Source organism: Trichosurus vulpecula, chromosome 4 (genome assembly GCF_011100635.1).
Source record: "Trichosurus vulpecula isolate mTriVul1 chromosome 4, mTriVul1.pri, whole genome shotgun sequence".
In the NCBI taxonomy this organism is placed as follows: domain Eukaryota; kingdom Metazoa; phylum Chordata; class Mammalia; order Diprotodontia; family Phalangeridae; genus Trichosurus; species Trichosurus vulpecula.
Window position 1 is genome coordinate 267,728,012 of NC_050576.1, and position 24,504 is coordinate 267,752,515.

A 24,504-nucleotide genomic window follows, 5' to 3' on the forward strand; every position below is an offset into this window, starting at 1 on the left:
GGCTGGGGAGCCAGGTACTTGGGTGTCTGCAGCTTAGATAAGAGGTCCAGTCAAACATTGCAGAGGGAATCAATGGGGGGCAGTTAGAGCCTCTGTATTCCTCTGAATAATTTCTGACCAGAAGATGACCACTGTGAACTTTGGAGGGTTTTGTACTCATCATAGGTATCCAAGGAGCATCCCAGGGGCAGCCACGGCTGGGAACAAAATCTAAATCAGGAGCTGAGGACAATCTAGGTAAGATGAGGAAAGGCAAAATCAAGGTTCTACAAGGAGCCAAGCTTAAGGCTATGTTCAGTTGTTTTACTTGTGTCTGGTTCTTTGTGACCCCATTTGGGGGTTTGCTTGGCAAAGATGCTGAAGCGGTTTGCCATTTCCTTCTCCAGCTCATTTTACAAATGAGGAAACTGAGGCAAACTGGGCTAAGTAACTTGCCCAGGGTCACACAGCTGGTAAGTATCTGAGGTCACATTTGAACTCAGGACCTCCTGTCTCCAGGCTGTACCCACTGAGCCACCTAGCTGCCCAAACTTAAGGCTACCCCAGACCTATGGTCCAACAAAAGGGCTTCTAGGGGCTGCAAATCACCCCCTTTGCCACATGAGCTCTCTAAGCTTGATCCCACTTTCCCGGGACTTTCTATGTACTGGTGAGAGAGTCTATCCAAAGACTGAAAATATGTCTACACCAGCAAAATAAATCCTCCTTTCTAAAAGCTAATTAAACCTGGCTGACTAATGGATGTGAACTAATTAGCATGCAGTGATGGAGTACACTGGTGGGAGCTTGAGAGTTGTAGCATTAGAAAGACACATACACTCAAAAACTCTTAGGGTCCCCTAGAACCTCAAGGGAAGACAAAGCAGCCAAGCTCTGCGGGGCCTGACCTACAAGTGAGAGTGAAAGCATAGCTCCAGAGGATATATTATATACATGTATGCACAACGAGGCAGCTAAGTAGTGCAATGAATAGAGTCAGGAAGACTCATTTTTGTGAGTTCAAATCTGGCCCCAGACACTTACTAGCTGTATGACCCTGGGCAAGTCACTTAACCGTGTTTGCCTCAGTTTGCTCATCTGTAAAATGAGCTGGAGAAGGAAATGGCAAACCACTCCAGGATCTTTGTCAAGAAAATCCCAAATGGAGTCATGGAGAATCAGATATGCCTGAAATAACTGAACACTAACAACAAATGCACGCATGCACGTATACATGCATATATATTTAGGATATATTCTCTTTCCTAATTACGTGTAAGCACCTTGAGGGTAGGAACAATTTCATTTTTATCTTTGCATTTCATCTTACAGTATAGTGCCTGGCACATAGTAAGCATTTAGTAAATTTATTGCTTAATAAACTGATACACAGAGTAAGCACCTAATAAATTTATTGCTTAATAAACTGATTAATTCATTAAGTGCTTTGCAAACCTTAGCAAAGCTCTCTTTTAGCATGCGCTCCTTTTTCATTCTTGACACTTGACCACGGCTGCCCTGAACATGTTAGACCACTAGTCCCAGCAAAAGCCATGCAATCTGTCTTCCTGTTTTTCCTTTCCAAGTCCAGAGGACATTTTGTACGACTCTTTGCTTTTCTGACTTACTCATGTCTTCTTTTTAAGATTTTTGATTCCTCTCGCCTCTAGCAGACCATTTAAGATCAATGTTGCAGGCCTTGGGCACAATGATTCACTGTCTGTTTTTAGGTCTGGTTCCTACTGAATAAACTGGCCTTTGAGACTAACTGTGGTTTCTCCTAAGTTGGGTTATTTCAGTAGCCTGTTAGTTTGACCTTGTTTCTCTAACTTTTAATTCCACTTGAATTACTAACCCCTGGTATTTTTAAAAATTATTTTCTTTTAAGGATTGAAAAGAAAATTCTGAGGCAAGGTGGGATGCATTAATTTCATTCACTGACTTGAGAACACAATTCAATTTGTGAAACATTTAGTGAGCTTAAAGCATCGTGCTGGAGGGAAGTGAGGAAGGAGTTAGTATGAGGACAAAAACAAAGCAGGCTTGTCCTCAAGAAGCTTACATGTTAGGGAGGGATACAGGCATGTACAGTGTAAGGAAATAAAAAGTGTATGCAGAATAAATGCAAGATAATGTAAAGAGGTTGAGAGCATTAACAATTTAGGAGGTGGAAAGGGGCTACAGGAAAGAAACAGGAAAGGTCTGGTGTGGGACGTAGCACCTGAGCTGTATGTATTTAAGGCAGCAACCAGGGCTTCCAGAGGCTTCTGTGATGTGGAGGTGTGGGGTTAGAGGAGAGAGTGTGCACCAGGCACAGGGGCCAGTCAGCTCAAAGGCAGAAGATGAAGCATTGTGGCAAGGGAATTTGACTGGACTGGAGAATATAAGAAAGGGAATAATACGAAACAAAACTGAAAAGAAAGATGGGAACCAGATTATGGATGGCTTTAAATGCCCTGTCCTTTCTGGATCTCATTTTCTTCGTCTGGAAAATGGGAGGATTGAACTAGATGGTCCCTGCTAGCTCCAAGTCTATGGACCTACCCTGCTTTAAGCACAAAGAGGCTGGGGGCTAATTATATATATATATATATATATATATATATATATATATATATATATATATATATATATGTGTGTGTGTGTGTGTGTGTGTGTGTGTGTGTATACACACATACATACATACACATGCATATATACACACATACATATATACACATAGATATACACACATGCAGACATAAATATATTATGTATTTATATAAATATCATATATTTTATACATTTAGGCAGCGGTTGGGCTCTGGCAAATGGTAGGTAGATAGATATACATACAATATATGGATATGTACATCTATGTGTATATCTATGGTTATGTGTGTAAAGTTTGGCAGAGAGCCCAACCTCTGCCTAAATATGTAAATAAATATGTATACTATGCAAACATATTATATGCGTAAGTACATATAGTAAAGTATTTACCATATATAGTAATGTATTTTAAAAATACTTTATATATGTATACATGCATATCTACATATGTGTATATGTGTGGATCTATATATGATGTGTAAAGTTTGGCTGAGAGCCCAACCTCTGCCTAAATATGTAAATAAATATATATACTATGTAAACATATTATATGTGTAAGTATATATAGTAAAGTATTTACCATATATAGTAATGTATTTTTAAAATACTTTATATATGTATACATGTATATCTACATATGTGTACATGTGTGGATCTCTATATGATGTGTAAAGTTTGACAGAGAGCTCAACCTCTGCCGAAATGTTTGGAATTTTCCTAACTGGGGACTTGGAACAATTGCAACAACTTATAACTTTTCACTTAAAACAAATTCCCTAAAGCTGGAGAAAAAGAAACATGTGGCCTTGAAGACATATTAGTGTATATTGCCCTTTAGGCTTTAATAAGCTAGCAGGGTGCTAACGTTCTGCCCTAGCAACCCTTCACCTCTCTGGTGTGGAGGGAGGTAGACTCAACTTCTGGAGGACAGGGAGCCCTTTAATTATTTGCCTCAATATCTCTATCATCTCAAAGCAGACTTTTAATAAATGCTTATTGATTAATTGATTTCATTATCTATTCTCTCTATATGTTTTTATTCTCATTTTGCAGCTGAAGAAACAGAGGCAGACAGAGATTAAGTGACTGGTCCAGGATCACACAGATAAATAAATATCTGAGGCAGGATTTGAATTCAGGTTTTCCTGACTCCTCAGACATTTAGTAGCTGTGTGACCCTGGGAGAGTCCCTTAACCCTGTTTGCCTCAGTTTCCTCATCTGAAAAATAAGCTGGAGAAGGAAATGGCAAACCCCTCCAGTATCTCTGCCAAGAAAACCCCAAAAAGGGTCATGAAGAGTTGGACACACTTAAAAAATGACTAAACAGCAACAACAACAACTTCCTGACTCCAGGGCCAGCACTCTATTTATCCACTATGTTGTATCAGTGAGGCAAGATTCATGACCTCCAAGATGACATGCCTGTATAGTTCGGAATCGCAAAGTATAAGAGATTCTCTAGGTAGAAGGCAGAGGAAGTATAACATTTATTTAGACACCAGAGGATCAAACCCCAAGACCAGTAACTCCAGCCCGGCATAGCAACAGTTGTATTCCAAAGCCAGCAAGTCCACCTCAATGTAAAAGCAAGGAAACTGTCACAGTATTACAGCTAAGAGTCAAGTCATCCTGTAACCTTTCCCCCCCCTCCCCACAGCTCTCTGGTTTCCACTCTCTGCAGCTCTATCATCTTGGAGTTCTTACTTGTTCTCCTTAGGCTGAATTCTGGCTTCTCTTCTGACTCCTGAATTCTCACTCCTCAATGGCTATCTTCCGGGTATATATACTCTTTTTAGGGCCCAAAGGCTTCACACCTCTCATGACTTAATTAGCAAAAGGGTATAGGCCTGGGGCTTCACACCTAGTAAGTAAAGGGTGTGGGCCTGCCTACAATCAAGCCTCTCCTAATCAAGCTTCCCTTAACTAGCTCCACCTAAGGCCTATTGAATGGGTGGGGAAGATCTTTAATCACATTAACACAACATAGGTCATCTAGCTGCCTATGGACCCCTTCTTAGACTAATGTTTCTAAATGCATAAGAAAACAATTTTGTTCAAATAAAATTATCAAAATACTTTTTAAAAAGCAAACCAAGTTCACAGACCCCAAGATACGGAAGACTCAATTTCAAGCTGGAAGAGACCTCAAATGCCATTTAGTCCAACCCCCTTATTTTACAGATGATGAAACTGAGGCCCAGAGAGACCAAGTCTCTTGTCTAAAATCGCACAGGAAGTTAGTGATGAGGCAGGGTTTGGCTGTAGGTCCTTGGATTTCAGAACCAGTGTGCTTTCCATTACATGCTGCATTTCCCTAGGAAATCTATAAGCCTGGGAGAGGTAAAAAAATAAAAAACAAAACCAACAACCCACAAACCTAGATGTGTAAGTTAGGTTCTGAAGCCTGGCTATAGGAAAATACATTCAAATGATTTGTTTCTGTTTTAATTCAGTCCTGTGATTTCACTGGCACAGGGAACAGACTCCCTCCCTAGTAATGTCAGGGTGTGTCAACAATTGCACTGCAATTTACAATTTTAGGGTGTTGCTTGGGGCCTCAAGAAGTTAGGGGACTTGCCCAGGGTCACACAGCCAGTGTGTCAGAGGCAGGATTTGAATCCAGGTCTTCCTGACTCTGGGCCCAGCCCTCCATCCACTAGGCCACAAACGACTTGATATAAATGCTTTCTTCATCTTGAGTCAGCCACATTGCCCTAGTTCCAGATGACCTCATCTTCATGTCATCCCAGAAAGTTGAGATTGTTCCTTTCAATAGGTAGACTGAATTTAATCCATCTTTATTATATGCTTTCCATTGTCCTGACATGTCACTAATGCAAATAAGCAGATTTTTAAAAAATCATAAGCCTATGATATACTTGCACAGATGGGCAGACTATAATGAAGAAAATCTAGAAGGAGCATGTGAGTGACAGAAGAGTCCATCAAATTTTCCTTGTCTATGTAACAGACTCCAGGTGCTTCTCTCTAGTACCTCTCCTTGTAAGGACCAAAGAGGGCATTACTAGCCTCTAGGCCACATGACTATTCTGAGCATATATTACAGTCCCAGCCTAGAGTAAGATGCTGTGCATACAATGGGTGCTTAATAAATGCTTCTTGCACGCATGCATGTATGCATGAAGGAAGGAAGAAAGGAAGAGCAAATTAGCAAACTGTAAGTCCTTCGTCTTTTTCAGTGCCCAACGGCTAAACTCTTGGGCATCACTCCTCATAGAATGGCTTACTGGAGGTGGTGTCCTGGAAAGAGAACTGTATTTGGAGTCAGAACACTTTGGCCCCAATCCCCTCCTCTGTTAATTATTACCTGTGTGACCTTGGCAAAGTCATAACTTCTCTCATTTTGCTCATCTGTAATTGAATTGGTTGGACTAGGTCAGAAATGTCATATTCTAGCAGCCTGAAAAACTCTGGAGTCGAGCTGAACCAGATTAAAATGTAATTGGGCAATGTTTAACAAAAGAAATAAAAATATAATGCAACATAGATAATTTTATATCATTGTTTTCTAAATCAATATGCAGCCCACAGTGGTGGGCTCCAGTGAGATCTGGAAGGGAACTTGGAAGCCATCGAATTCAACCACCTCATTTTACAGAGGAGGAACTGAGGCTCACCTGAGATAAAGTGACTTTTCCGAGGTCACAGCCCACAGTAAGCATCAGGGTTTGGCATTCTATTCAGTAAGCCGTGCTGCCTCCTCTAAGTCCCTTCCAGATCTCCATCTATGATCCTGTCCCCAGGTTGTAAGATCTGTAGGTTCCAATGGAGACCATGTTGAACCCAGCGTGGAAGTTTTCCAGCCTGACACAGGGAAGGCTTTGGCAGGAAAAGAGAAACAGAGACACCAGAGAAAAACAGAAATGAATGTAGAGGATTATAGATACACTTTCTTACTAACTGACTGATTGTGAAACAATCCTATAAATTCTTCATTGGTGGGGGTAGTTTCCTACATGGATGAAATTACAAAAAATAATAATCATACTTTTAAAAATACTCTTATAATCTATGGTTTCCCTTTTGGAGAGACAGGGTCTGCATGATAGAGCCCCTGCAAAGGTGAGCTCAGCTATAATTAGAATATTTTGTGTTTTGTCAGGCTAGGAAGGAAACCTATTAGTCATAAGCTGAGAAAAAAGTGACCTTTTGATGGTCTTTTTATGACCATTAAATGACCATTAAAACTGACTTTCATAGTCACTTAGAAGTTAGAGATTCTAAATGAACAGAACTAAAGGAACTTTTGAGATTAACCAGTTCAAGCAACCCATTTCACAGAAGACTAAATTTGGCCAAGATCATACAGGTAGTTGGTGGTGGGGCTAGGTCTAAAGTAAACTTTCCCATTGTGCTATGTCCTAAGACGCAGCTCATCCCCAGCTTTCTTCCAAGAGAAGGTAATATTTGAAAACAAAATCAAACATTTTTTATGTTATCATACATCTCTTTAGTTGTATCTTATCACAGGAAAGTGGTCCCTGCCTCTGTATTTCAGGAATTGCTCCTTCCATCCATGGCTCGTATTTTATTGACTGACCCCTGTATTATCGCAAGAATAGGAATTATTTTGCAATGCTTTATAGACAGCCTTGTAAAATGAGGCTGATGATATGTCACCCATATATTTCATGGAGGATGCTGCGAGAAAATTGGTTCATGCATCCTTGAATCACAGGAAAAGCACTAGGTTAGGTAAGAGACCTGGGGTCCTAGTCTGGGCTCTGTTGGTTACCTTAGCCCACAGAGGGCATCTCTTGGAGCCTTGGTTTCTTCAATTTTGCAGTAGGCCAGATTTTCCTTTGGAGGCAGTTGAGGTTAAGTGACTTGTCCAGGATCACATGGCTAGTAAGCGTCTGAGGTCTGATGTGAACTCAGGTCCTTTTGACTCCAGGGCTGACGCTCTATCCACTTCACCACCTATCTGTTTAGGTAGGCCAGGTTTTTAAAAGGAATATTTACTCTTGGAGAGTGTTTGGATAAGAATTTGTAAAGGTCTTACTTAGGCTTTGATTTTCCTTCCTCTTTAGGAATACAGCACAATATTTGCATATAAATACAATTCTCTGGGTTGTATCTAGGTTATATGAAAAGGCAGACATTGAGCTGTAAGGCTTCTCTGGCTTTTATGTAAATTATAATGCTAGCATTTAGAAAAACAACACTTTCTCAAAGGTTTATTTGTGCAAGAGGAAAATCTCAGCCCATTAAAATGACATTCAATTTCAGACATGTTTCTGTGGAGCATAACAAGGGTAAATCAATGGGGACTTTGCTCAGGGCAGCAACATGGATGGGGGGACAAAGTGGTCCTCTGAGGCATATGACTGCCCTTTTCCTTGTGTAGCTGTAGATGCTATCTCCATCACAATGAGGAGGTTGGAGAGGCTGTGAAGGAGGTATTTGGAAACAGAGTCAAGTGAAACAAAACTGGGGCTTTCTTCAAACAATGCTTTGAATTAAGAGAGGAGAGACCCAGAGTGGAAGGTTCTCCAAGAAGTGTCTGGTGTGAGCAGAGAGGCAGGTGGTAAGGAAGCCAAGTCCAGATTGAAAAGACATTAGCCATACTTCTAGCTGGATGACTGAACCCCATGGCTGGTTAATGCTTCCACATTGGCTGGAACCACTTCCACTCATCTAACCTACATCAAGTATAAGACAGCTATTTATTTCCTCCACCATGAAAGGAAATACATAAAACACAAAAGTCTCATACGTGTCCATTGACAAATATTTAAAACGTGGAACAGCAACCCGTCACTCCTGTTGTTATCTCCCAGGAGGTAAACACAACATTGTAGACCTTCTTAAAGATATTTCATGTTCACCTCATATCTGTACTGTCTAAGCAAGTCCAGATCGACTGGCAAGCCAGTACCTAGCTTTGACTTTAGCCCTGTGTCTTCAGGTATCTCTTGGCGGTGGTGCTCTTCTCCTCCAAGGAGCTTTATGGTAATCACCTTCTTCTGAGCACTGACAAGGATGGAAATGACCATTTCTCAGAATCATTGTTCAGTAATCTGTATTCAGGGAAAGAAACACAAAACAGAAGCAGGCAGGGACTTGAGGTCCAGTCTCATGCTCACTGTTCAACGATCTGCACTTGGAAAGGAAACGCTAAGCTGAAAAGGTAGCCAAGGTGAACCTCAGGTTCATCTAGGCAAACACAGGACCAGGGTTAGGGGAGAACAATCCCATTTAATGTTCCTTGCTGGAAATTCAAGGGGTTGGCTGTGTCCCAACAAATAGGCAGCCCCAAAATAGACCAGAAGCTGTGTCTTCTCAGTAGGTGGCTCTTCCTGGCTCACTTGCCAGTCCTTTTGGCACAGTCCTGAGTCATGTGGATACACAGAGATCAACAAGGAGCTTCTGGTCCCACACGTCCTTCAATGAGAGGCCAGAGCATGCACCCCTCCTCCATGGAACCAAAGCATGCATGCCCAGCTCCATGGAAAGTACTCAAGTCTAAACCACTCTTCTGGACTCTGGGCCATGCACTCTATTATCTAGGTTCAAAAAGTCAACTTCATATATACATGACAGAGATGGCACAACTTGGGGGCATGACTTAGAGGGGTAGGTAGTGCCACAGTGCACAGAGCACTGGGCCTGGAATCAGGAAGACTCATCTTCCTGAGTTCAAATCTAACCTCAGACACTTACCAGCTGTGTGACCTGGGTAAGTCACTTAACTTTTGCCTCAGTTTCCTCATCTGTTAAACGAGTTGGAGAAGGAAATGGCAAGCCACTCCAGTATCTCCACCAAGAAAACCCCAAATGAGTCAGATACAACTCAAGAGCTGAGAGAAAAAAGTAGGAAAAAGCTTCCTAACCATAGAGGGCAACCCAAAAGGGATGGGAGCAGAGGGTCTCCCCTCTCTTCACCAGAAGGCTTCATGCAAAGGCTAGAAGAAAGGCACTTAGAAGGAGTGCTATAGAGGGGAATTCCTGTAGCTAAGTGCAGTGAAACTGGAATCAAGAAAACCTGAGTTCAAATCCTTCCTCATATACTTATTTAGCTGTATGACCATGGGCAAGCTCCTTCAACTCTCTCAACCTCAGTTTCTTCTTCTGCAAAATAAGGATAATAATGACACCTACCCCTCAAGGTAGTCTCAAATGAGGTAACATCTGTAAAGTGCTTTTGAAACATTTAAAATGCTAGTCTCGATGGCCCTTCCAACTCGGAGATTCTGCGATTCCATTCAATTGAGAAAATGATATATTTAACTCATCAATCTGCAAATATAATCAAAGGGGCCTTAAGGTTTGCTATTCCCACAGGAAAACACTCCTCAATGGAAAGTAAGTTGGAGAAATCACATTTGCATTATGCCTACATGATCCCATGAACTTAAAAATTCAGAGTGTGGGCTTAGAAAGTAGTCATTTACTTCTCCTGGCATGAGTCCCAGCATCGAGTGATTTGGCACATTTACATGTGACAACAACTTAGCGCCAATCACCACAGGGTGAGTTGAGGACGAGGTTTTAGCCTCGGGCTTTGGCACAAATACAGATTTGGTTGTTAATATGAAAAAAACACAAACAGAGAATTGTTTCTCTACTGAAGCATAATAAATCCTCTAGTAAATACGAAGCGAAAACATTCAGGGTTGCACAATTTCCAAATAATATCTTCTTAACTGTGTTTCTACCACAAGTATTAGCATTACAATATTACAGGTATAAAATCAACTATTTTCAGAAAATATTTCTTTTCTCTTAGGTAAATGATGACTTGGTCGCAGAGAACCCTTTTTATCTCTTTTTAAATGAGGTACAACTCATTAGAAATTAAGAGATGCCGTTATCTAATACCTGTGGAATGGTTTGTGGAAAGGAGCTAGGGAGTTCAGTCTAATTCCCTGCAGAGGATCCATGTCCTGGTGATAATGGCTGTTAGAGTATAGCATCTCCTTGGGGGCCATTTCCCCTACTCTTGTTCCCATTGTCAGGCCATGTCCCCAGAGGGTGGCTGCTACTACTCTTTCAGGGTTCTAGAGGTAATCCTGTTCTGGTACTGTTGTTCATAAGCCCCCACCAGCATGTTTCCCATTGATTATCAGACAGTAGCTTTTATTAGCTTTTTTTTTAAAAGCAAAGGTATTTATGAAGGTGTTATAATAAAAATAGTTGGTACAAAATGCTTCCTGGTACAATAACAAAACAAAATAATTTTTTTTCCTTGGCATAGTAGGAACATTTGGTTAAAAAAAATCCCCCCTAAAAGTCTGAAGCAAACCCCCCCACAAATATACACAGGATCCATGGGGAAGGTAGCCACAAATGTATAGTACAATGTTAGTGAGATGCATGTGAAGAATATATGTTTGGCAAGAGAAACTCCCAGCTTTTGATGCTTGATCGTTTGGGGTCCTTTTTGAGTCTATCATTGACATTCCTATCTGATGCAAAGAGTCATCCTCCTTTTAATTTTTAACTTGCTCAAGTGGTTGCCTTTATGCATCTGAGTTTGTTCATGTTTGTCCTCAATGAGCCTTCAGTGTGTTTCTCTTCCTGATGTAGTCACTCTCACTGCCACCAATTACTGTTACCTCTAGTGAACACTGCTACTTTTACCATTCAGTTCCAACTGCCCACAGACTTCTGGATCTTATGAACTCTCTAGGTCACCTAAGCATTCCCATCTCAGAACACTCACTGGCCTAATATCAGGAAAAGATAAACAGAAAGAGACAGAAATAGCCATGTGCTCACTGCCCAGTGGGAGACAGAGCAGGTATTCTCCCACCAGGAGGCAGCTCAAAATAGTCCTCATCTCTCCAAGCCCTTGTGGAATTAGAGCAATTTAGAAAGGGTGGGCTGCACCTTTTGTATACCCACTCAGTTCTAATGCAGCAACCCCTGAGTCATCAATTATTCCATCCCCTCAGCCAATTAGACAGTATTTCATCATCAGACAATATAATGACCCTCATTCACAAATGGCTGGAAACAGGCTTCCCAGAGTTCCATGTGTTGGATTAGAGCCAGGCAAGGAATATCAGTGTGTGTTCTGTACAGCCCAGAAGGGAGGGCAAATCTAAGCATGACCTCTCTACTAAAACGGTTTCTGCTAATAGCATTAGCTGACCCTTAATGCTTCTAACTTATACTTTAATCCGTAACTTCATAGATGTGGTTATCTCCTTCACTGTTGCAGATGACAATCCATCTACCCCTTCTCATTCTATGAAATTAATGTCCATGCTTTTCCATAAATCCTCCACAGAGGATCTGTGCAATACCGTGGAAACCTTTCTCTATTTCTTGTAATACTTTTGAATGCCAGTGTGACCTCCGAGTTGTCTGTTTATCGTCCCTCATTCTTTTTTAAAACAAATTTTATTGATAGCATTTGTTTTTATATTGTCTATATTTCTCACCAGATTCTTCCCCCTCTCCACTCCCACTGAACCATTCCTTATAATAATAAAATTTTAAAAGGAATTTTTTAAAAGCCAGCAAAACTAACCAACATATCCAAAAAAATGATTTATACATAGTGTTGCAATGACCCCTCAACACAGTCCCCCACCTCTGCAAAGAAGCCAGGCCAGTTTTTTTCACATATCTCTTCTTTGAATCTCTCACTCTTGCGATATAATTGGCCCACCTTCTTTTCTCATCATGAATGTCCTTGATGAGGTCTTTTAGGGTACTTCTGGAACATGCACAAATCATTATAGGCAAGGTGATACAGTCAGCTTATGTCTGCTCTTTATAGGTCCATTGCTCTTGAGGTCTTCTGTAATTTTTATCCTTAATTTTCTATAATTCATAGTCATACAGTAGAGTCACTGAAAGAAAAAAAAATGGGCTTTTGCCTCAGTGAGAAGCCTGGGACCATTAAAGAATGTATAATTACCCAAATTTGACCTAATCTAAATTCTTCCTATTCAACTCTGGAACTAAGTCATTGTACTTTTGCAGCACCAAAGAGTGTGTGTGTGTGTGTGTGTGTGTGTGTGTGTGTGTGTGTGCACGTGTATCCTGTGTAGATGTATTTGGATATGTTTGGGGTGGGGGGAGGTAGCTACATGGTGCAGTGCATAGAGCACCAGGCCTGAAATCCAGCCTCATGGACAAGTAACTTTACCCTGTTTGCCTTAGTTTCTTCATCTATAAAATGAGCTGGAGAAGGAAATTGCAAACCATTTCAACATGTTTGCCAAGAAAACCCCAAATGGGGACACAAAGACTCAGAAACGACTGAAACGACTGAACAACAAAATATACATGGGACCCTGTATATCTATGTATATATGGTCCAATTGATTAGAAGGAATATAAGGTCCTTGAGAGTAGGGACTTTAATTTTTTTCTATGTATACCCAATGTCTGGCATATGGTAGGCACTTAATAAATTCTTATTGTTTGATTGTTCATCATAGAAATAGATTTGGTAGGACCTCAGAGGTCATCCAACCCAAACCCCTCATTATACTAATGAAGAGTCAGAACTCAGAGAGGTCTGCCAAAGTCAGAGAGTCAAGTGGCAGAAGTGGGTTTTGAATGCAGGTCCTATGACTCTCAATTCATTGCTCTTTCCTCAATGCCATGGTTTGCCTATTCATGTGCTTATTCCTACTGGGCAATGAATTAGTGCCATTTTTTCAAAAAGCAAAATGACATTATGATATGAGGAATGCCAAATTGTTTGTGATCCCACAAGTAGGAAGATGCCCTGAAGATAAAAATATCCCCAGCAGTATTATTCAAATGGATAAAGGAACAAAATGGAAATAACCCATGTCCAAAAATTGGAGAAGGGATAAACAGAATGTAGTATGTGACCATATTGACATATTATTGATGTAAGAAATAATGAATGTGAAGCATACATGGAAATAGAGAAATTCAGTAAGTGATTCAGAGTGAAGAAAACAGACCCCAAGCAACAATATTCACAGTAACTAGAACTAAGTAAATAACAACAAGAAAAACAAAAATTTAGAAAATTAGTTCAAAAGAGGACACAGTGAGAATATGGTCTTGTTGAAGTTAATATAGACCTTTAAAAAAGCCCAAGTTGTAAAAACAGAAGTTAGTTTTATGCATAATCCTTTTTCTATGTGTAGCTTGAATAGCTGTATTTGATAATTTTTAATTTTCTATTAAAAGAAAAAATTTTAAAGGAAGTACACAAAGAAGAGAACTAGTGAGCGCATGTCATTTACTGGTGTGGAGGCTGGCCAGGTAGCTGCAAATGTAACAGCATGGCACCAGAAGGCTCCTGCAGGACAGCTGGCTGCTTAGTGACCTAAGAGTAGAGAGAGGACAGTGGCAACAGTGAGGGTGGGTCTGGAGTAAATACAAACAAATGAAGAGATCATCTGGAGAAGTTCCATCACACACTGTGGGTTTCGTGTGAAATAGCAGATCCTTTCAGAACCCAGGAAAGGAATTTCCTAGGGCAACAAGCCTCTGAGAATGGCTTAACAGGAAAGAGTAAAGCCTCAGCCTCCTCCTTGATAAGAGGAGAATCTGATGAATTTGGAAGACCTGAGGATTTATACTGTATCATTTGGTGTCCTTGGAACAGCCATGATTGGTGATAGTGTCTGCATTCAGAAACCAAAAACACATTAGGATACCTTGCAGAAAAGCAGCTTCAAGACTAAAAGGAGCCCAGCAAAAGGAGAAGGAAAAGAAAGAGGAGGAGGAAGACGAGGAGGAGGAGGAGGAAGACGAGGAGGAGGAAGATGAGGAGGAGGAGGAGGAGAGAAAAAATATACCATACCTAGAAGGGACTTCGTGAGTATCTCCCAAAGGGTAGAAAAAGATTTCCAACAACCAGGAGCTGTGAGTTACTCCACTGACACATGCAATCACTAAGCTTGAGCCCATGTCCCCCTGGAATCTGTATGTACTAGTGAAAGAATGTCACAGACTTTTGGATATATGTTTTGAATCAATTATTTTTATATACTATAAGATATATATTATATTTACTTATATACCATTTACTATAAGGTATATACCATACCACATTAGTAAATAACCCTTATAAAAAGTTAATTGATTCTGGCTGTCTAATTGTTATCATCTAACAATCACAGGGGAAAGCACACCAGTGGGGGCTCATAAGCCATGATATTAGAAAGCCACCACCACCCACAGCTTATCAAGGCTAATTTGAGAATCCTGAGGGGACATAATAATTGCTCTCTGGGGACTTAACCTGCCAGTTCAAGTGGATATTGAGAGAGTAATTCCAAAGCCTATGTTACATCTGAATCATTGAGCTTGCCTCCAGGTTTCTGTTTTGGAAGCAGATTGCCTGGGGGAGCACTGAGCAACCTAACAATTTGGAATCTATGCAGAACATCCTCCATGATGCTACCTCCCTCCCCTACTTCCTGCATCAGCAGAATTGAAAGCACCTGTGATGGGGGGCGTATATAACAATTTTGTGCGTCAGTTAATGTTGCTACACAACAGACCATTGAACAAAGTTGTCTCCATGTTTGCATCTGTCATGGATAATCTTAAAATATATATGAAAGACCCCTTGTTTAAGAAGAACTTTTAAGGCTGCATTTTGTTCTACTGAGCCAAAGTGTGTGTGTGTGTGTGTGTGTTTTAATATACAGGGTGTCCCAAAAGTCTTAGTGCCATTTTAAGCTTCAGAAGCTTATTTATTTGAGCTATAGCTTAAATATATTTATTACATATATTTTAATATTTCAATATAGTTAAGTGATTAAATATCTTTGCTAATATTTGGGTATATAAGATTATATTTTTAAGCTCTATTAAAGATATACAGGGCGACCCCTATATCTTAGTGCAGCTTTAAGCATTAATAGTTTATTTATTTAAGCCAAAAATAAAAGCTTAAATAATTGTTTTATGCCTTAAGAGCATATTTATTTAAGCTATAAATGAAGGTTTAAATAAATATAATGTTAAGGCTTAAAGCTTCACTAATATCTTTGGGACACCCTGTATTTCTTGTATTGATGCCTTTTAGTTTTACATCATACTCTGAAATATGTTTTTTTTTGATAAAAAAACAAAAACAATAAACATAGCAGGATCCTAAATATGGTATGTAGTAGAAAATTATCTGTGAAAGTTTGCTTCTTGCATTCTCATACTTTCAACTAGGGTACATGTATAAATGCATACATAGACCATTCTCATAAAGATTTTAGAGAGATTAATCAATCGGCCAACATTTATTAAGCTCTTACATCACGAAAGGCTTCCTGTACAAAGTGTTGCAGAAGCTGCATCTCAAAAGAAGAGAGGGATTTTGTGAAGTCAGAGTGAGGAGAGGGTACACCATATTCCAGGCATGGGCAACAACACAAAGGACTGGGAGATGGAGTTAAGTGTAATGATTAAGTCATAATGAATTCTTCTTTTATTCCAGGGCAAATATAAACCACATAGGTTGTGATGGATTTCCTTTGCAGATAAAGGGATCCTATCAACATAATGCTTTTTTCTCAGTCACTATATTCATTTATGGGCAAAGTATCTTCAAAAGAATCTCCCTAACAAATAAGATAGTAAAGTAAATTCGCTTGTTTTAATTGTGATCATTATTTAATAGACAATAAAAATTTGTGACCTGCGTCTGCAGGTAGAAGACTGAGCTTGATTTCTTTCGCGAGTGCCTCACAACTTGAACCAAAGGCATTTATAATGCGAGGAGAAGATTTTTTACTTTACTCAATGGAGACCCCATCTGGTGGATAGCTAGTTACAATGAATCAACTTAAAAACTGACCAAGGCCCCTTTCTTAATTAAGTGATTTGAAAGTAGAATTTAAAAGGTAACATAAACGCAGATTGAAATAGAATTCTGTTGATCAAAGATTATATTGAATGTTAACAATCGATTTTTCACATGAGGGAAGAACAGAACCTTCTGAATGGCAAATCAAAAGAAAAAGGACATGGAGAAAGGCATGGAAGGAATGTGCTTTGTGTTTCATTACAAAATTATGGAAGAGTTACTTTTTGAAAGGAAATTTTGCATCTCTGACAAGAGTCACTTCAACTATGATTAGGTTACTTTGAGCACTGTGGACTTTTCATCTGAATAATTCAGGTCCCAAAATGGATTCGCTTTGATCGGAAAGCTCACTTTGGTTAAATTAACTGGATAGCTGCCAGATGTCCCGTTTTGTGATCTGTAGGCACAACCTGAGGCAACATGGCCTGGCAGTGAAGTCAGAAAGCCCGGGCTGGGGTCCTGGCTCCTCTCCTTACTGGCTGTGTGGCTTTAGAAGTCACTACTATGGCCTTCGGTTTTCCCATCTGTAAAATGGAGAGAGTACCTGCTCCGCCTACTTCATGCGGTCTGTGAAAGCACTGTGTAACCTGTAAGTGCTTTGGAAATGGAAGCTATTATTGCTTGGGATTTTCCTTTTGTTTCATTTAGGATAAAACGAAAACAAAGTGCCTTTAATAGCCAGTTTGTTAAGCAATTGACCCAATCTCTCACAAGATATCTTAGCAGGTGCACTTGGGTGCTTGCTGAAGCCTAATCAAAAATTCACTTTACAAACCTATGAATCATCAATTAATAAGTGCCTTCACCTACTTTATTTAGGAAGACCCCTGAGGAAGAATTTTCTTCTTTGGGGAATATGGAAATGTTCAGCAGTTAAGCACTTAGATTTTCTTAGCAATGAGAAAGCTGTTACCAATTGTGCTTCCTTCTCCTTTGTGAATTCTATATGCCAGCCAAACTGGCCTACTTGTTGATCCATGCCCACATTCATCTCCCACCTTCTTGCATTTGCTCAGACTGCCTCCCACTCCCATGCCTGGAGTGCTCTTTCTTCTCACTCTTACCTCTTGGAATCCCTTTAGAAGCATCTCCTCCCAAGGCCTTTTCTGATCTCCCCAACATAAACACCTCACTTTGCATTTACTTATCTAAGCACCTGTTGGTTCCCCTAGGGAAGTTCCAGTAGGGCTGGGACTGTTCTTGTTTTATCTTTGACTCCCCAATTCCGAGCACATTTTCTGGCACAAAGATATCAATACCCCCTTCTTTCGGATTAGAGCTGGGAGGAGCTGTTCCTTAATTCAATGCTCACCCTTTAGGAGAAGCACAATCATGGTCCTCATTCTCTCGGGAGCTCATGCCCTTAACAATTCTCTTCTCTCCGCAGGTACCTGAAGGGAAAGTTGTTGTTCTTCACTTCCGGTTCCTAGACTTAGAAAGTGATAACCTGTGTCGCTACGACTTTGTCGATGTGTACAATGGCCACACCAACGGGCAACGCATCGGTCGCTTCTGTGGAACTTTCAGGCCAGGGGCCCTCGTGTCCAACAGCAACAAGATGCTGGTGCAGATGATTTCAGATGCCAACACGGCCGGGAACGGCTTCATTGCCATGTTTTCTGCAGCAGAACCAAATGAAAGAGGTATTTCACATCACTGAAGCTGAGAAGCAGCTTCCTGGTCTTTTGGGCAGTACCGGTGCATGGCACTAGCACTGGAGCTCTGATAGACCTGTATCTTGGCCTCAGGCAGCAAACTGCTAGTCAAGCAGGTTTTCGTCATCGTGAAGAGGTTCCAAAAGCCATGAAGGCAATCAATTGAGTCCAGTTCTTGGAGAGTATCATAGCACAACTGGCTTGGATGTTATCCTTCGGGGGAAAAATGGACTAGGGAGTGGGAACAAAGTGAGGAGAATTGGTAGTTAGAGACATTTCCTTTTCTTTTAACTAAAAGGATGGTTTGTAAAGAGCAGTATTTATTAGCAGAGAAAAACATTCAAGTCTGTGGACCACAGCAGAAATTAAGAAGTTTATGTGCTATTCACTAACAAATGATAGTATATATCAAACATCTTTTAGTATTATTATTAGCTATTATCATTGCTATTTATTTATTTTTAATTTTTTAAATTTTAATTACTTTTTCTTAAATATACAATAAAAAAGAAACAGAAACATTATAAACTTAAATACAAAATAAGAAAAAACACATTGCCATGTGCACAGAACAGAGAAGATTCACCATATACAGTATGAAATTTCCATTTCAAGAAAGCCTGTACTGTATAATAAATACTACATATTTTGTTCAGAGCTGGCCATCTTTTCTATGCTCCTTGTAAGCTTTTTTTTTAATTCTCTGCTATGTACTTTTTACTTTGTTCCTTTTTCCCCCTTTTCCTTCCCCCCCACCTCAAGAAGGCTACAATTAAGCACAGACATCTATCTATCTGTCTATCTATCTATCTGTCTATCCACATACACACACATACATATACATACACATATACACATGCACACACATATATACATACACAAACACACACATATACACAGATATACATACATATATACACTTACACATACATATACTTAGATATCTACAATCATACTCATATATATTGATATGCATATATGTAAGACCATACTAATTTGTCCTTATTTAAATTTAGTTTTAAATTTTCTTCTTCCCTTCAGCCCTTCCCCCCATTTACAATTATTATTTCATTTTATTCTCAAAACAACCCTGGAAGTTAGGTACTATCATTATCCCCATTTTGCAGATGACGAAACCAAGACAGTGGTTGAGTGACTTGCCCAGGGTCACACAACTAGTAAGTGTCTGAGGCCAGATTTGAATTTAGTTCTTCCTGACTCCAGACAGAGAGCTTTATCCACTGCACCACTTACCCGCCTAGAGAAAATAATGCTTCTTTCATTTCCTTTTTTTAATTTAATTTTTTCCCAATGAACAGAAATCTGTTTTCTCTCCTTCAGTCTTCTGAAAAAAAGAAGAAAAAGTAAGCCCTTTTGAAAATCTGGCCAATTCATTTCATCAAAAAATAAAATTAGTTAAAAAAATAGCCCCATCTATAAATAAATAAGCTTATCAAAATTCTCTTAATTGTTCAGCATGAGCTATCATCTGTTAGTGAATGGCACATAAACTTGTTAATTCCTGCTTTGTCCTATTAATAAATACTGCTCTTTTCTGTTTAGCCTCCAGATGTTCTGGAGCTCTTTGTGAGTCATGAACAAAAGGATGTGACAGTTTTGATGGACTTCACCAGTAAAGTCAGTCAAATAGAGTGTCAAACCAAAATTTTTAATGGCAGCCTTCTCTTGATGAACTTGAGTGATCAGGCTAATCGGGACCATTAGATAGCATGATGTATGTCAGCACTGCCAGAAGCATGTAAAGAATGACAAACATTTAGTGAATCTGACACATCAGCCTTTGCCTAAATTTTATGATCTCACTGTTAGGATGTTCCTAGTTATTTAAATTACTGTCTATATGGCTTCATCTATATAGTGTATTCTTGGGAATTTATTTAGTTCTGATCTGTACTTTTTATGATTATAGGGGATCAATACTGCGGTGGACGATTGCAAAGACCTGCAGGTTCCTTTAAAACACCCAACTGGCCAGATCGGGATTACCCTGCAGGAGTCACTTGTTTGTGGCATATTATAGCCCCAAAGAATCAGGTGAGATTCACTTTTCATAATGTAGAATTAAAAGAAAATCTATAAAAATGAAGAATCCTTATAATATTTAAATTATTATAGAATCACAGAATTTGAAGAATTTCAGCAGTCATGTAGTCCAAACCACACATAAAGGAAAGCTCACTTTATCAGAAGAGTGGTCATCTGGGCTCTGTTTGAAGATCTCCAAGGATGGGGAATCTGCTCTCTCTCAAGGCATCTCATTCCATTTTTGGACAATTATAATTGTTAGGAAATGTCTCCTAATACTGAGCCCTAGTTTACTTCTTAGAAATTCACACAAATTGTTCCTAGCTCTCCCCTCCTGAGCCAAACAGAAAAAGCATAACCTCTCCTCTACTTAACAGCCTTCCAGAGCCTTTGGAAGGGCTTTGGGGCAACTAGGTGACACAGCAAGTAGAGTACTGGGCCTAGAGAGTCAGGAAGACCTGAATTCAAATCCAGCTTCAGTCACTTCTGATTTCAGTAATTTTTTCTAACAAGGAAATAAAGGGTAGTCTGGAATGACCCATTTTTGATGACGCCATGAGGCCCCTTTGTAATCACCATTTCCCTTTCTAGAGGTTCATCAATTATCTTTTTAATGATCTATTCTAGAATTTTCCCAGGAATTGGAATCAAACTTACTCATAGGTCTGTTGTTTCTAGACTCTGTTTTCTTCTCTTTCTTTTGAAAATTAAGACATTTGCCCTTTTCCAGTCTTGTGGTACTTCTGTTTTTCATGAGTTTTCAATATCTCTGACAATGGCTCAGCATGTGCAGTGGTTTCAGAACTCAAGGGTGTAGAATCAGATGACTTGAATTCATCGAGGACAACTGGCTGCTTTTCTACTATCTCCTTCTTCTTGGGTATCCATCTCCTCTGTGTCATTTTTGTTCTGCCGTTTGAAGCCCCAAAGCTGTCCTCCACTGCACTGGAAAGTTGTGTATCAATCAATGCGTATATACTCAATCCAAATACTCAAATGGCTCTATGATGCTATTGATTCCGATGTTCTCTCCAGCAAGGCAGAACACAACCCCACCCCATCCATGCCTGCCCATCCTGCGACACTCTTGTCCATTTGCCATAGAGGGTTCTAACCTTCTCTTAACATCCAGAAAATGTATGTGCTACAGCGATTCTATTACTTTTCTTAAGAACTCTTTGAACATTGAAAAGGCAGCTTTATGTAATAGGAAATTAAATTTATATAACATAGAGGTATTGTATGTGTCTCACAGGGAGGAAAGAAGAGACAACTCTAGGCTCTTCTCCCCTACCCTTTTTCAAGGGAAACTTTAATTCCTGCCAGGAAGGAAATCAAAATGTTAGGGCCAGTGGCTCCTTTGCTCTCTTCAGAGAGAGGGGGTACTGAGATAGAATTATATCTATTTGCTACCTTAAATCTTGTTAGTCTAAAGCAGGGCTGTCCAACCTTAGGTTTTTATTGAAACAGTAGACAATATATTTTGATTCGCCATTTTAGTGAGAGCCCAGCGGTAGCTCAGCTTCGTTCACTAAACAGCCCTGGTCTAAAGAGAGTAACTTTTTAAGATTCAAGCTAAATTCCTAATAACTATTCATTAATGGGGAAAGGAGGGACCCAAGCTTTATATCTAAGACTCGATCCCCCTTACCACCAAATACCGTTCCCCAATGAATGCATATATAACATATAGTGAAGATACCTGTTTTTCGAACTCGATAGCAAAACATAAATCAGAGAAAGTCTACTTCAATCATGCCCAGCTCTTCGTGACTCCCTTTGTTGGGTCTTCTTGGCAGAGATACTGGAATGGTTTGCCATTTCCTTCTCCAGCTCATTTTACAGATGAGGAAACTGAGGCAAACAGAGTTAAGTGACTTGCCCAGGGTCACACAGCTGATAAGTTTCTGAGGCCAGAATTCAGTTTGGTCTTCCTGACTCCAGACCCTACACTCCATCCACTGTACCATCTATGCTGCCCTATGAGAATATATACCAGATGATACAGATTGAATGATCCTTCCCTTTGGAAGCAAAGTAACTCAGCTCGACCAAGAGAGAGAATTCCAGATCTTTCCCAAAGGGAAATTCCCTGAAGTCTCTAGTGTAGCAAGCTGAGAATGAGAACATGATCAAAGATCTACATATGAGCTTCTTCCCAGAGTCTTTCTCGCCCTTCTTTTGATCTGAAGAGAGGTTGGCATCTCAGATCTTCTCTTTCAAAGCCAGGAGATCCCTGGATCCCTCTCCTTTCTTTCTCTTACTCTGTCCCACCCTTTCCTTCAGGTGTGGGGTATTGATCTCCATCAGTGAGGACAGAATCCCATACCAATGGGCTTTGGAGGCTTGGATTACATTTGCAAGTGGAAGGCTTCACAAAACAAAAGAGGAGAGGGGCTGATTTGTCTTTCATTTGCCTCCATCCCTAATACAACTCACTGCTTTCCAATCAGGGTGATTTGGAGGTAAACTAGAGTCTCCCCAGCTACCAATCATATTCACCATATGCCTCTTCATTATTCTTTGGGAGATGTGTTTGTTTCCATTTGTGTGTATATGTATACTTTTTTTTTTTAAATCAGTGAAGTTAGAGGTTGGATTCCCTAAGGCCTCTTTGGACCCTAACATTCAGTGATTCTGCTTTTATTTTTAATCTGATCCTCCATGAAATAAAAAGGGTACTGCCACAGATGCATCTTTCTTATTGTCCTATTCAACCTGGCCCTGTTCAGGGTAGGGCCACTAGAGATAGTCCAAAGTGAGGAGGGAACTAGAAGTCTTCCATGGCGACAGAAAACAAAGACTGTTTGGGTCAGGGTCGGAGAGTAAAGCCATGTGAAGAAAAAACCAACAACCATGATGATAATAATAATTAATAATAATAGTACTTCAAGGTTTACAAAACTCTTTATGTATGTTAACTTATCTGAGCCTCATAACAGCCGATACTAAACTTTAACCAGAAAGTCTAAGAAGAGTCAGAGTCAAAGAGGTGTGTTACATGTACCTCACCAAGATGATTGGCAGCTGGGACTCAGTAAGATCTGAGTGTGGAGGGAGAAACCAAAGATGAAGGCTAAAGCAAGGGCCAGCAAACCTGGCAGGAGAGAAGTCAGCAAAGGCAGGCAGAATGGTATCATAGGAAGAATGCTGAATTTGGAGTCAGAAAACAGGGGTTCAAATCTCATCTCTGCTACTTACTACCTGTGTGACATTAGGCAAATCACTCTTAATCTTAATAAGGAAGTTGGACCTGATCCTTAAGAGCTCTTTCTATTCTTGGCCCTATTACTATTACCGTCAAAGTCAGAACTGTTCAAAAAGCATGTATTCCACAGACTTAGTGTACCGGTTGGCTTTTGCCTAACACTGACAGCCAGGGAGACTCCGACTCACCTCCAAATCCTCCTGAATGGGAGGTAAGTAAGTTGTGTTAGGGATGGAGGCAGAAAAAAGCCAATTCAATCAGCCTCTTTTGTGTCATGAAAACCTTCAAGTTACAAATTTAATTTCGTATTTCACAAATCTGCCATCTTGCAATATTCAAAACAATTCTTAAGAAAAGCAATGGAAACCCAAAGCCATGAGAGATTTTTAGTTATCTATTTAGTTATCAGAACAAATACCATGTTCTATGTGTCAAAGACTGCTATTCAAAATCGTCATCCTGTGGGCAAATTTGAGATGAGCATTTTTCTCTATTCCTAATAATAGTCATCATAACCATTAGTCTCCATTAATGCCCTGCTCCACTGCCTTGTAACATCCTAAACATCACCTTGGGGTTTCAAAATATAAACACAGGCAAATCTTGAAAAAAGGCATCTATTAAAAATGCTTCAAGTCTGAACCACTCTGGCCTTGGTTCACTATCCAAGGATTATTCTAGCTAAGTTTAGAAAGGCTTTATCACATGGGAGTTGGCCACCCAAGTAATGACATTTTTGCCACAGCAGTTCATGAAGACAGTCTATTTAGGCATATAGAATTGGTAATCTGCACCAGACAAGAGAGTTCTTACTCCAAGAACAGAATATGTACCCCAGCAAAAAGTGTTGAACTATAACCAAGCATGATAAACAATGAAGAACAGCTAATGAAGCAACAAGATCACAAAAGAGCAAACGACATCCTTTTTTCCAAAAGGATGAAAGGTAAGCCAGATCAGGGTGGGAGACACCCTGGAGTTCTTTAAAAGCCTGTGTCTTTCATATACAAGATGCTGTACAAGTTCTATGCAGAAAGACTGATTCATAGCTCCTATGTGTAAAGGAGGCATAAATTTCTGACATTGATTATTTAAGTTTATGTGCTATCTGGAAATCTAACTATGCTTCCATATTTAACATGGAAAAAAGAGTCAAAACATTCTAACTTCTAAATATAGAGACAGATCAACCCTACCTTCAAGGATCTGAAATACACTATTATTTATATGGGGAGCATTTCTCTGTCAT

General features: G+C 39.8%; 1 protein-coding gene across 2 annotated transcripts in view; it reads left to right on the forward strand.

The window, feature by feature from the left end:
- Positions 1–24,504, forward strand: part of PCOLCE2 (procollagen C-endopeptidase enhancer 2) — a 91,721-nt gene that overhangs the window by 31,509 nt on the left and 35,708 nt on the right. For both annotated transcript variants that reach the window (XM_036754091.1, XM_036754090.1), the window contains exons 3-4: positions 17,734–17,989; positions 19,932–20,056. In XM_036754091.1, the coding sequence (XP_036609986.1) occupies positions 17,734–17,989; positions 19,932–20,056 (381 nt within the window). The remainder of the gene's footprint in view (positions 1–17,733; positions 17,990–19,931; positions 20,057–24,504) is intronic.